The sequence below is a fragment of the Diuraphis noxia genome, unplaced genomic scaffold (assembly GCF_037042655.1).
Source record: "Diuraphis noxia isolate RWA-SAM2 unplaced genomic scaffold, SU_Dnox_SAM2 contig0001, whole genome shotgun sequence".
NCBI lineage: Eukaryota > Metazoa > Arthropoda > Insecta > Hemiptera > Aphididae > Diuraphis > Diuraphis noxia.
The window spans coordinates 66,086,165-66,102,069 of NW_028301711.1; the positions used below are offsets into that span (position 1 = coordinate 66,086,165).

Below are 15,905 nucleotides of genomic sequence, written 5' to 3' on the forward strand. Positions count from 1 at the left end.
GTTCAGAGGTTCAAATAAAATAATGAAATGTTCTTATTTATTATGTTTTTAATATGGGTTAAAATGACGTAAATTAAATACTTATGACTAGGGCTAGGATTTAGGTATATGCATTTGCATGTTTTTTTCCTTTAGTCCAAATTGATTGGTTATCAGATTTGTCCATGATTTGGCTTATTCTCGTTTAAATCGGACCAATTTTTTTTTGCATATTTTTGCATATTTTGGACATAATGCATATAATTGCATATTCATAATTTTTTTAGAATTCGATATTTTTTAACTAACATTTTTTAATTTTTATAAGTTATTGTTAATTTTAAATGGTACTTCACGAAACCGACAGTTTTTGGTTTAAAATTTTTGTAAATATATAGCATAAATACTACCTATTTTATCTTAGGTCAGATGATATCCGTTTGTTACCTTATCGTTGGTTGGACGGCCGGTAGAATTATGTAGTTACACATTGTTATACAGTGAGATAGCACAGAAAAATTGTATTAGTGTGTTGCGTAAATGTGCTGACGTTTCTACTTAATAATTTGAATGGTTTTAATAACAGTGCCCAGTATGTCGAAAGTTCAAAGTGAAAGTGCCAAGTTACGTCTAATAAAACTAATATTTAATGTAATAATATGAGCTAATAATAAGTAATAATAATAAATAATAATAAAAATTTGTTTTTGCATATTTTGGTAAATAAAATGCATATTTTACAATTGTTTATTGCATATAAATCCTAGCCCTACTTATGACAAAAGTGAAATTTGCAAACAAATCAAATTATATTATTTTACGATTAAGGTTATTGTTACCTATTATGCAATGGGATCCAACAAATTCTTAATAACGATATTTAACTGATGGTTTTTAAAATGAATAATGTAATTTATTTGAATTAGTATAGGTAGGACAGGTAGGTATATCATAATTGATTATTTATGTATAATCAAGTTACAATAAAAATTTATATTGGTATCCAAGTACAAAACATCAATTTATTATCCATAAAAAAACTCCATGCAAAATGTCCATACAAAAATGTCTTTATTACTCATCGACTATGAACTGCAATAATGTTATCATTCTATCACAACAATGGGTTTCAAATACAACAATAACTAGACAATAATGTATGTATTATTTGAACTCAATTCAGTATAGTAATACGCATTTTTCATCAATTAACACAAAGATAACAGTTAAACTGACATTTGATTAACTTCGATGAACATTTCGAAAAAAATAATAGCGATATTTCAGGTACCTACAATTAAATATAATAATAAATATAATCAAATAAATCAAAAAACTAGGAAGTCTTTCTGCTCTAGTGTAGGTTTCAAGTATACCGCACCAATGAGTAGGTCACTAGATATCAACCTATATACACAATACATCCTGTTAACTACCATTAACCACTCTCAAAGTTGAAGACTGAAATAGTTTTCGTTCTTCAATACGCAAGATACCTAACCTAACCAGAGAAGTGGTTGTGCTGTATAGTAGGTATGGTATTTATCATCGTCAAGATATCACTGAGTGATGTGTTATATTTTAATTTTATATAAAAAGCAATATTCTAAATAGAGATTGTCAGCTTATACTTCTAAGGATATTTCAAAATGTATTTATATTGTTATTATTAATAAATTATTCTGCAATCATTAGTAGGTACTTAGTATGTTGAACTAAGTTTTTCCAAAAGCATCGCATAGATTTTATTTATATAACCTACCTAATACGTATAATATCATAAATAATTTACTATAAATTGTTACGTGTTAACTCATATCGTTATGAAAATTGTTTGATTTAGGTTCATCATATTCATTAAATTGGTTATTTTTCGTTAAGATATCCAAGGTCGTCAAATATCTAACTTCTATAAAAATTTGAATATTTTGATGTGGTGTCAAAGTTTTTAGAATATTTTAATTTAAACCTATGGTATGAAAATCTTTGTATTAAATGTTCAAACATGAGCTATTAATTTAAAGCCGTTAGTTTCATTTTTATCCAATATTTAACATTTTTGTTTATCTGTTTTCAGGAATCAGGTTTAAAATACAATGATTATTTTTGTTATGAATTTGATTTTCCTGAATGGAAGTTTTTGTAAAATTTCAGTGCTATGAGTTCAACCACCCAAAATATTTTAATTAAATATCAAAAATATTGTTCAATAACCTAATCTACTACATATCGTAAACAGTTTTTGACACTTATATATTTAATTTTGAGATTAGAATTTAATCTATGTAAGAATAAAATCTTAAAGCATTTAATTTTGGAGTCAATATTTAAATATATTAAAAACGAAAAATGCAGATAAAATAGTAAAAGTTGAAAATAAAAAAACAAAAGTACCTACTTAATTTAATATCATAATATATATATATATATATATATAATATTTCAACATCTATACACTGAATAAAACCCAATATTATATGTATAAATTAGTATAACAAATTATCTAAAATAATATAAATATATATATATATATATATATGTATTTAGGCTTTACATATTTTCAAGAACTTACTTTCTTTAAATATAATTCTTAAAAATGTTCAATGATATAATAGGTATTTCGAATATTTGATATTTTTTTCCATCCAATACCCGTTTATTCAAACGTAAAAAATATTCACGTTTTTTTCTGAAAATGTGCAATTGACAGTTTTATGATTTTATTGAAATTAAATAAGACAAAAATTAAGGTAAAAGTATAATATTTTATATCATGACTATTTTTAATCAAATTAAATGTCAAAATCTAGCTGTCATCATTTCGTTTACGTATAGTCTGAATGCCTTTTATAACATGACATAGGTACGTTTCGATAATTATATATGATAGTTTCTAATTTAATCAAATATTCTGACAACTGATCGTTGGGCAAACTCAAAGTAGTGGTCTACGCGTGTGGTGAATGATATAAGTTAGTATTTATTGAATATAAATTTATAATTAAACTTTTACTTGAGTTCTAAAGTTTAAATTAAAAAGTGTCGTTAATATTCAAATTTCGATAGTTTATAAAAAACGATTGGTGATAAAAAATATTATATATTTAATTATACTAGTGATAATTGCAATTTAGGTCAGCTCTGCATTAATGTAAAAATGTCTAAATTGAAAAACTGCGTATAGTCAAATATAATAACCTAAGAATTCCAAGGGCGTTTAAATACCTATATAATTATTTCATACCTTCGATAACTACTGTTATAAATATAGCTTAATTTTTTTTGACGATTGTATTTCCGGTATACGTGTGCAAAAACACGGTGGAAATATCCGTTTATGAAATTTGATACTTTTTTATTGCGCATTCATTCGCATATAAAAATAAACAAGTACTCGAAATAAAATCAAACGAAACTTTATTTAAAAACATTTACTTTTTATTGTTAATCAATCACAAATTCGTAGATATTATATTTTAGTATCAGTACCTAATTGAAGTAGGGACCTACTTAATAGATTGTCAGCTTATTAAAAAGCGAAAATCGGCATTTAAGTACCTTTGAATGAAATGAAATATACTAAGCAGGAATACTTAACGATGTGAAAGTATGATATTTTTTATTGTCTAAAACTTATTTTAAACGTGTATTAAATTATTATGGTAGATAAACTAGACACAGTTACTTTTTGTATAATACCTATAAAACTTAATTTATTTTACAGATTACATAAATTACATAAACATTGTTGAAAATGCATTAACATTTAACAATGATAAAATTAAATTAAAGAAGACTTGTGTTCTGTATATAATATTAAGATTGCCAGATAGATACAGTTACTTTTTTTAATGTGTAATAATTTCACTTTGGTTAGTCCGGTCACTATTTGAAGCTTTTCAAATTGCCCATATCAAAACAAGAAGATCACCAACTTGACTGTGTAATCCGCATTATGTCACCCTACCGACCCATGCATCTCATTAATTCTTTCGTAGCAATAGCTGTTTCCATAGTTATTATGTGCATATTTTAGATAACCCCTTGTTTTTTGCATAGGACTGCCTAAAAAATGTTCCGATCACTCACAATAACTTTATCAGCAATATTCAAGAATTCAAGTAATTCATTAAAGGATATTTGGCAATACAATAGAAATGCTCAAAAGACAGTGATGCATACATTTTTAACTACAAATTTTGAGAACTGAATGTAGGCCATTGTTCGCTGTGATTGGTTGATCCCTCTTTCGATCTCTATTAAGACGATGCAATTTTTTTTTTATATAATATGTAGGTTATTATCGAGTGTATTATCCCTTTATGGATAGATCGATTTTTTTTTGGTTAGACATCCTAATCTCGTGCAATATTTCAACGGAATTATTGATTAGTATTTATCAATAGTTATAGCTATAATAATAATAATGGATACTTATGTAGTTTCTTAAATAATTTTTTTAAATAACTGAATGGTTTATACTATTATGAATAAAATTATAAATACTATTACTATATAACTGTAATCTTTATAAATTATGGTATTGGTTTAGTTGATGCCTGCCTCTTATATTTGTCGTGTTTTCAATGTTCTGATCATCATTCATTCTGTATTTATACTTTTTAGTTAATAAATTTAAAATTATAATAAAATAATAGTAAAAAAGTAATTAATTCCTCAACCAATTATGAAATCTAATGAAATAATTGTATGGGTTTGTTGGCCTAATGGTCCACAACTAAATTATAATCAAATCCATTATTATATCATATATATATATCATATCAAACATTATTCAATTGAAATATATAGGTCAACTTAAATTTACAATACAAATAAATATAAATAATACAATCTTCAAATTTGACAGTCTTGGGTAGTATTCGGAATAAAGTATTCCAAATACAATATTCGGAATACTATTTAGGTATTCAGAATACTTTTGAAAATACTTTTCCTAAAAGTATTTTATGCAGTATTCAGAATACCTTCGAAAGTATTCCAAATACTATATTCGGAATACTTTAATAGCAGTGCTCGACTTGACAAAATTAAAGTAGGGAGACTCTGTTAACTTTAAAAAAAAGAGCGTCCCCACCACTTGTCAAACGTTACAAAGCCGTGGGGGCTATGCCCTGTCTAGATGTATACAAGGGTAAAAACATATGTATTTTGGTTACTTATTGCCATCTATCACATCATTCAAACAAAAATATGATGATATTCTATCGAAAAAAAAAATTAATATTTCCAGGTTATTTTGTTTAAATAAATACTTTTTACATTCCTTATTTAGTATGTATTGTATTCAACTGTGCCTGTCCTGGTAAAAGATTTTATACTTTAATAATATTATTAATATTATTCATAGAAGATAATAATTGCAGACAATCATTATAAATATTATAAAAAATTATTATAATATAATATTTAAATCATAAACAGTTATAGTTAGGTATATATTATAATTTTAATTTGCAAACAATATATTATAATATATTTAAACATTGGCTATAATTTCCCAAAAGCAATTATTATTTTATTAATATCTATAACAAAAAATATTTTAAAAGTATTTGGAATATTTTTATAATATTCTAAATACTTTATTCAGAATACTATTTTTTGGATGTATTCGAATACATATTCGGAATACTATTTGTCATGAATATCCGAGAATTTATTCCAAATACTTTTAAAAAGTATTTTACCCAAGACTGAGAAATTTGATAAACAAAATAATGTTTAAGTAAAACTCTTACGCATTAATTTAGGAATAACAAACTTATTACTACGAAAACAAATGGTAGTTTACCATATAGCTATATATGAGTCCTTTAAAATGGATAGGTTTTATGAGGCCATTAGTAGCAAGGTAAACGATCGGTAGAATTACATTGATATTTATCTTTTTATCTAATGCACTATTGCCCGTATGCATAGTTATTTTATGTATCACATAAAGCATATTTATGTGACACATAATTTCATTTATCAATTTTTTCTTGCATAGTTATATTTATGTGTTACATAGGCTTTAAACAAACACATAAAGTTATGTGCTCAAATTCCGCCCCACAATTCTTAAGTGATACATACATTTATTATTTTTTGTGCTCAAATATAAGTTTTAAATAGTTGTATTATAAAAATATAGTAGTATGGACGATTTTAATGACTTTGTTAATTATGTGGCAATGGTTTATGAATATTTCGACTAATTTGATGTTGAACAAATTCCAAGAAGGTATATTCGTAATATGGAAGATCCGTTTAAAAAATACAATGACAATACATTTTTGAAACGTTATCAATTTCCAAAACTTATTGTTATGGATCAATTAGTAGATTTATTAGGTATTCACTATAACAATAATCGAGGATTGCCTATACCTCCCATTCTACAGTTATTGACAACATTACGTTTTTATGTAACAGCAAACTTTCAAGTAAAATACCTACCTAACTTTAATTTTTAAAAATTATTTAATTATTAATTAAAAATAAGTATTTAATTTAATATTTAAAAACCTAACCAGATAATAATAATAATATATACTATATTTTTTTTTAATAATAAATAAAAAATAATAATAAAATTAAATAATTAATACATTTCTTTAGGATATGCATGCAAACCTTACATATTTACACCTTTACTTAATCCAGTAACAAATGCAGAGAAAAATTATAATAAAGCTCATATCAAACCCCGTAATATTGTAGAGGGAGTGTTTGGTGTATTTTTTCTGAATTGCTCGTCATTATTTATAATATTTTTATTAAATCAGAAAACAAAATGAAATAATATGAATAATTATACAAATTTTAAAATATTACTTTTATTCGTTATCTCACAAATTTTCACTAATATGAACTTAGTAACACTGATAACAATGGTTATTATCACATACACTTTTACATAACTATGGAATACATAAATATCGTTTATGCAAGACACAATTTATGTGGTACACAAAAATAGTTAAGAGTTACATAAAAATATTATTGGCCACTTAGTTATTGGTCACATGAGCAATTATATGTGACACATAACAACAGGACTATGCATACGGGCATGGCTGGGGGTCATTTGTTTCCCAACGAATTGTCGAGTCCAGAATGAGACCATGGTCTTTACTCCTTTCCACCATGATGCGTTGTTACGTTATAGCTATTTCCCGATTATATACATTTTAATAACCTATTTTACCAATAATAATTTAGTTGCATTTTTTTTTGTGTTTTAATTTTATTGAGTCGCGTACATTAGCTCAAAATAAGTTTGGAGTATAATATATTACAATATTATGTTTATATTTTAGTTTATTTTACTCTTGCTATGTTAAAATAAATATACACTAAAATTAATACTCTCGAGTTACTCATTTTTTAAATTTTTTTTAGTAGGTAGATACCTATAATAATATATAAGTATATAACCTATATTTTGATTTTTCTTTAGTATTGAAATAAGTTAGTATTTTATGTTAAAGAAACACATACAACTGATAATATAACTATATTTGATCGTGTTTGTTATATGCTAAAAATTGAATTGACTTTTGTGACATGTTTTTGTTATGTTAAGTGGTCCCGTAGCCCATGGCCGGTTCACTATAATACCATAAATATTTAATTTGTATAGTATACCGTTCAGGGCACTGCGTACTCGTACATTCGATTATTTAACTGTGTATTGGTTGTCAGGAGAAATACAGTTGAATAACGACAGAGACACAATTTATTGATTAAATAAAATACCATATATTATTTTAAGTAATAATTTTAAAATACAAACATTGAAATAAATAATAAAAATGTGTAATAAATTTGAAAACAGGATAAGTAAATTATTCTGCAGAGCTTGCGCTAAAAAAATATTAGAACTGCACAATAATATACTGTTTGTATTACAGAAGTAAAAAATTTGATGCTCGTTTCGCTCGCAAATAAAAAAAAAAAAAAAATATTATATTATACGTCATAATATATGAACATTAACAATTAAAATAACAAATTCTTTTAATTTAATTTAATTTTTTTGGTGACAATCTCTTCATCAGTATCGCTATTTTCCATTTGGTGATGTTTGTTTGTCTTAAAAGCATCTGGAAAGACACCATTCAAATAATTTTGTTGCTTAGTTTTTGTTCTTTTAATAACTCTATGTTTTTTGCTATTCATCCATTTGAGAATTGACATGTTGGGATTCCAATCATATAAGGGAGGCATATTATAATGTATGTAAAGTACAAATTTTCGGTTGAAACACTCATGGAGGAACGTAATGGAGACTTTAATAAATTACTGGCACTTATTAAACGCTCCACATCCACGCTGTGAGGTTTGGCTACAAGTATTCTTGCTAATAAGGTTACAATATTTATACTAAACAAGACCAGGAAACTAATGCATTGTTTAGAAGAGTGTATGAGGAACTGTGACCATCGAACTTCAAATACTTTAGGCAGTTTTAGCAACGGAAGATTATATTTAGAAAAAATATTATTTAACTTTCGTGTTCGCAAACCTGACTTTCGGAAAAATGTTGTCAATCCAATCAGTTTTTGAAACTTATCTTCTTATTGTCACGTTAAAATTATTTTTTTTAAATGTTTATATGTCATCACAATTCATAGAGTTAACCTTAATTTGAACACAATCACAATATTTGGCGGCATAACGTAACGAGTCATGGTCACGGTTTTAGAACTGTTTTATGACCGTAGTTTTAATCTTTTGATAATCATAGATAAACATTTATTATCAATGTTTTAATCATAATTTCTAATAAATTCAGGAAACACAATGTCAAATGGTATACCTATGTTACAACTTACAAGTTCATAGACATAAATTATGTCACATAATATAAAACTAATTATTGAAAATTCAAATCATAATATTTTTATGAACTGCACAACATTTAAATAAGGACTGCACATTTTTATTTAGAACTGTAGGTTAGGCGCTGTACATTAGCGCAAGCTCTGTTATTCTGTTTGAGATCATATAGTTTCTTATACTGGAAATTAACCAATACATAATGTCCCAGCGCAACACTACCTTTTTTCCATTCCAATCAAAAAACAAGGAAAGGATGGAAACTGTATCAGAATACATACTGCTACTTAGTTCCGTATCGTTTATTTGCAATTTTAAATATACGTTATACATATATGGGTGCTTCTAACCACCTTGAATAGTTGGCCTTCAGCCCACAAAATTAAACTACATATTATTTTAACCTAACCATCCACCACTTGCCTGTCTGTTACAATCTGCCTAAGTATCATCTTCACCATCCTGCTAAATGCCAGTCTCACCGTTGTATAATCAATATCAGAATGATGTTAGTGACATCCACGAGCCAAAAAAATAAAATAAAATGTAAGGACTAAACAGTTATGTAACTTACTAAGTCCACGATTTACACAAGTCCTACGATGAAAGTAGAAATGTGTGACTACTTACTCGTATTTATATGCTGCTAGCTATAGTGGTGTGAACGCGTGGTGATAGATTTAGGCTTTCCTTTATTATAAACGGATGGCATTCGTGATTCGTATACTGCAAAAATAGAGACGTAATAATATGCATTTTACTTATAATTAGTCATAACAATATCAATGGCTATTGTGTTTTGCTATGTGATTCCTTTTTTATTGAGCATATTTAAACAGTAAATACACTACAAATCTATGTTTTTCATAAATAATTTTAATTTGCTTCATGGACTCTATATATGTTTTATATCAACTACAGGACAGCACGTTTATGAGATTTTTCAGGAGCAATCCACAAGTATTCAAAAACATTTAGTGTTTTGTTATTTTAATAACACGAACGAGCCTCAGATTAAATGATTATTAATGACGATCTGTCTCTGTCATCTGAATACTTTTTATGTAAGAATGCGATTATTTATAAACCAAAATAATTTATTGTTAAAAAGGCAAAAATAATAAAACCAAGATTGATAGTTAAATTACTTCGCTCGATAAAGGACAAAAAAACGTTTTTAAAGCGTGACATATACTCATAAAATCGATTTTAAATAAATCCATACAATAAATATAATCTTTAAACAGGTACTAATAAAAAAACGCACTCGTTAAACAAATTATTATTGCTTTCAGTAAATTTGAAATTAACTTCTTTATCATTTTCAAAAACTTTAATACATAAGTAGACAATTCAATAATCGAAAAAGTTTAAATTTGTTTTGTTATTTGTAATATTTTTGATTGCAGTTAATCATTTTTTAAGCAGATAAAAAAGAATTGATATTATGGAATAGTAAAAAAAAAATATATATATATATATATGTATAATGAATATACAGGGCGTAACAAAAATATGTGACTAACACAAAAATTATAATAGCTTAACTTGTTAATATGGGTGATGAATACTGATGATTTAATAAATGTTTGTTTGAAAATTCTTTAAATATCTATAAATAGCCCGATATTAGCTCTAATTATTTTGTAAAATCGTGCATCCTTTACGGTCATTTGATTTTGTTAAATCGCATTCAAATTTATTATAAATCAATGAAGTTAAAAACTAGTAATAAAAATCACGTGTTTTCTCAATTGTTTTTTCTTGATTATTTGGTAAAGTATAGGCCAAGTAGGTAGGTAGGTACATAGAATTTTCGATCATGACCTTCTAAAAGTATTGAACGTAACAAATTTTCTACTAATAAAACACGCTCAACAAAAAAATACGAGTATAACAACAAATATTACTTCGCTCCACTCAGGAAGAAACATGATTATAACATGTACAATGTACATAGTGTTATGTAATAAACCCACCTAATGTTTTTATAAATAATTTTACATTTCTTAATTTATTGGTAAGAGGTAGATTTTCCCAAAAATCCTGCCATTCTTCCATTATTTTCTGGTGAATTGTGTTGAAAGTTTCAAATGATGATGATATTGTGTTGATTTGTATGGATGGTGGAGATGAGGTGGTTTTTTAGACTATCGTATAATATATAATATTACCTATGATGACGCATTTTGTTGTTTCGTGTTTTCAGAGCGTGGACGCGGAGGCTCGCAGACTAATGGCACCCGTCCACCGCGATGTTGCCCGTATCCATACAGATGCGCATCCTGTGGACGTTGGCCATGGGCACCGTGTTTGTGGTGCTGTTGCAGTACCAATCGTCCGGTGCCTGGTCGCAGCAACAGGGCCAGCCAGTGGCCCGCCCCGACCTGGTGGCCGAAGACCTGGTGTCGATGGCCCTGTCCAAGGTGGTGGTGGACGAGAGCGCTGGCGTGTCTCGGGACCTGCTGATGGGCATCTCCCGGCAGATAGCCCGGTACGTGGTGTACAGCGCCAGTTGCAGCAACGTCGGCGGTGGTGTCTTCGGTAACGGCGTCAGCGGTGGTGGTGGCTATGGCGGTGGCCCCGGGATGACCACCGTCGAACCGAGCACCGTTTACGTCATCACGCCCACGTATCGGCGGCCCGAACAAGTGGCCGACCTCACCAGGCTGGCGCAAACGCTTATGCTGGTCAGAGACATACACTGGCTGGTCGTCGAAGACTCACACGTTAAATCGCCTCACCTCGGTGTCCTGCTGCAGTCGTTCGGCGTTAGATACAATCATTTAATCGGTAAGTTCCGCCTTTGTTTTAATCGTTATAATAATACAGTGTTCGGAACGGTCACTAAAAAGAAAATCTAATTTTTTGTTTATAAATAGTTTACTAGCAGTTTATATGAAAACCCATATATACATATAGGACTCAACCCATCACCCAAAAATAAAAACACTATTTAGACTTTAGATCATATACATTTTCTAAAGTATCCAAATGATATACATATATTTATTAAATAATAAATAGTAAATAAATTGAGCGTCTTAACATTTTTTCAAATTCATTAAAAATTTAAACGCCGTTCATGTGCACGTTCTATTTGAAAAAAAAACGAATGACGTTCGCGTATCGTTCACTAAATATTAAAAGGTGACTTTAATTTTTAAACTTTTCATTTTAACATTGGCTTATTTTCAGTTTATAATAATATTAGGCACGTGCACGAAAACGCATAGTTTCCTGCCATAGTTATATAATAATTGATGATAAACAACAAGGGTGGAGTAGTAACAAAATTCAGGCCGGTAGATTGAAAATTATCCAGGCCAGCCACCATTCACCAAAAAAAATTTTCTCTCTGCGCTCCAATGATATATATATATATATATATATATATATATATATATATATTTACTTATTTCAATAGAATGATATAAATACATATAATTTTATTTATAATAATATTTATACTTTCAATTTTAATAAAACTATAAAAGTATTTCAATCACTAGGTTATTTTCTTATGTGTTATATTAATACATCACTAATACAAGAAAACATTTTATTAGGTAGTATACCTAGTTTAATAGTTAAAACTTGACATAAACGCAATATTAATTACTATATATTGTGTTTTAATAGTTCAGATATACTTAATAAGTGACAAACATACCTATATATTATATATATAATATATATATATAATGAAAAAATATATTAATTATAAACAATACCTTTAATAAATTATTCAAAATTATATAAAAAAAAAGAATTATACATTTATGGTAATAATTTAGATAGTAGCATTAGTAGCTTAGATTTTTCACTAACTGCATTTATTATAATATTATTATCCATTTCCATCAGCATTTTATTCCCAATAGCCATTAGCTTAAAAGACTCAAGATTTTCATTGGTTCATTTTAATGCTTTTTCCCTAGACCACCAACGGGTTTTGCCAATTTTTTTAAGTTCCTTAGTTTATTCTGGCCAGTTCCTAATTGTTTTTGTTATATTTTTCAAACATTCGTTCTTTTATAAGAGTCAGAAAAGAATGTTGATAGACTATTTAATAATCCAAATAGTTTAATATATATCATCACAAGTATCACAAATGCATAAATTTAGGACGTGAGCATAACGCAATTTGTAAATACCTACTGTTTTTAATTTATTTTGTTATATACGCATGAAGTCCATTGAAATTTCCTCGCATTCGACACTGTTAAAAGACTCACAAATTTGTTTTTAAAATTGTCGCCACCTTACGCAGTACACAGGTACACACACATTTGCAATATGTTGAATTTATTTATAGATACGTCGCTATCCATAACGTATAATCCCTGATAGGACTATAATTGAAAACGTTTAAAGAGACAAAATATTTTTAATTGTTTTTAATTTATATGATAATATAGTAGGTATATATGTGTACTATGTAATATATACTCTTAACATCTATGTTTAAACAAAAGATATACAATAACTAGACACCTAGTATGTGCTATACCACGTTAAGTAAACGTTCAATATTTTTCACAAAACTATTCGTATTTTACCTAATTGTAACTACCTATCACACAAAACAAATCGTGGTCAAAACGTATATCTAAATTCTACCACTATTTTTTACGAACATAAAACATTGTATACACACATGGCTACGACTAGTGTAGGTATAACTTGACTTAAAAGCGGGACGTTTTACTTACACGCACGAATAAAAAGAACAAGATTCTCAACATATAATATGAAGTATAGTAGTAGCCTGTCCCAACTTTGTAAATATTTCAAGAATTATTCGCTAGGTTCACTGTAAGTCCGGGCGAGCCTAACCCCTAACACTATTTGTGTCTATTGCCTATTACCTATATAAGCTGTAGTGTGTAACGGCCGCCGCTGTCCACACGTCAAATATAATAAAGTAATATTATAATAGTAAGATTATAAAAAAAGAGCAAATATGCCGGGTCAGCCGTTACTGATGGTGTATATGATATTTGAGCTTACTTACCAGCATATCCATTAAACGAAAATATTGAATGATATTATATTATACTATCGGAAATTTACAACAGGCACAGTACTGTATTAGTACTAACTAGTAATGGCCCACTATTGGCAACCAATACTGGTACCTGTAATGGCATATATCTGAGATCATAACGCTTTTCTGTACTGGATTTTCAGTACTTGGCCAGTACTGACGTTCAATAAAGACACATTACTGACTATACCTACTGGATTTCCTATACTTGAGCATTACTGACATACATTACCGTTGTAATACTGGTATAATAACAATTTCCCTACTGGACTGCTATACTGTCATAAATTTGGCTATTATAACTATTATAACTATTACACTATTCTGTACAAAACTACCTATAGCCTATTATTATTGTTGGTCAGTACCCCCAATTAGTACTCTACCAATATTTACAATTTTAGATTTAGAAATACAATTTTCTTCAGATAATATACATATATTTAACTGTATCAAATCTCAAACTTCATAAAATAATGAATATAATGATTTTACTTTGACATTATTCTGTATTAGAAAGTAAAAATAATAATAAGAAAAATAAGAAAAATTCAATTTCTTAACTCCATGTCTCCATTAGTTTCTCTGCCAAAAGCACTGTAGAGTAGATATACGGGTTTCGACAATATTTTGGGAATAACAGATGTTAGGTTTTCTGATAATTTTGCAGAACTTTTAATATTAAGCACCATGAAAAATTTCTGAAAAAATGAATTAAAAAATAAATTGTACATATTATAAATAATTTATATTTATTAGATTTTTCATTAATTCAATGTCATTTTTCAATCCATCATCAAAATCTATAAAACTTGATAAATCCATTTTTGGTAAATCAGTCATAGTTTGCTCTTGAAATATTTTTTCGATATTAACATAACTAATATTTGTAGCAAATAATGCTCTAGTTAGTATGGCTTCTTCTTTGATTCTGTCCATGCTTCTTCGCAATGACTCAATATGAGCCTTGGATTCAGGGGCATGTTTAGCTGTAATGAAAAATTTAAATTTAACATAATATTTAAAAAAAAATTACCTTAACATTAACAATTTTAATATTAATTATCAAAATTTACCCTAACCTGCAGAGCCAGATGTTGGACAATATTTTTAATTTTTTTGAAGAATTGCTGTATCTGTAACAAACATTTATAAATTTAGAAACTAATGAAAATAATAGTAAAGAAATGTTTGTTTAAAAGTAGAAAAAATTTCAGTTACAAAATTTGAACTTGGTCAAACGCAGGTCTGGGCATAAACGCGTTAAAAAGTTAAAAGTTAAGTTAATTTTAACTTTTAACTTAACTTTTTAAAATTTAATTTTCATAAACTTAATTTTTAACTTAACTTATTTTAATTGATATAAACTTAATAAATAACGAGTTATTTTTAATCAAATTCGAGTTAAGTTAATTTATAAATAATTAAATAATAAATATAATGAAGTATATAGTTGGCTATATTCTCAAACAGTTTTAGACTTTTAGTTTCCTGAAAAAGTATTCAGAGTACATTCTTAAATACCATGTTATTTTTATTTAATAATTTAAAAAAAATGCATAATACTTATCAGTTGTCTGTATTAGTTTGTTAATAAATCAAAAGATTGTATTTGTTTCGGCATTTTCAATTTTGTATTTTTTTCATACCTACTACATAATTCTATTAATTCAATACCTATGTATAGAAAAGCTATTGGCTATTTCCTGTGGTCAATAATATTTATGATTTTTATTATTTATATAGATATTATATAAAAAAAAAATAACTTAACTTAAGTTAATAAGTTAATTGAAAATGTTCATATAACTTTTAACTTAACTGAGTTAAAAAAAGAATTAGATTAACTATTAACTTTAAACTTTTTAAAATGTTTTCCATTAACTTAACTTAACTCAGTTAAAAATGATCATTAACTTGCCCAGGCTTGGGTCAAAGTATTAACTACTGTAAAATGTCTTACCTTTTTTCTTCATTTGTATAACTGAAGACTTTTTCATTTTTTTTAATGCTCTGGGAGATGAACTTG

General features: G+C 27.3%; 1 protein-coding gene across 2 annotated transcripts in view; it reads left to right on the forward strand.

Moving 5' to 3' along the window:
- LOC107168652 (galactosylgalactosylxylosylprotein 3-beta-glucuronosyltransferase P-like) overlaps window positions 1-15,905 on the forward strand; it is an 89,773-nt gene that overhangs the window by 45,335 nt on the left and 28,533 nt on the right. For both annotated transcript variants that reach the window (XR_016189522.1, XM_089216420.1), the window contains exon 2: window positions 11,036-11,619. Coding sequence is in view for 1 of the 2 variants with exons in the window: in XM_089216420.1 (XP_089072546.1) it covers window positions 11,082-11,619 (538 nt within the window). In the remaining variant the exon portion in view is untranslated. The remainder of the gene's footprint in view (window positions 1-11,035; window positions 11,620-15,905) is intronic.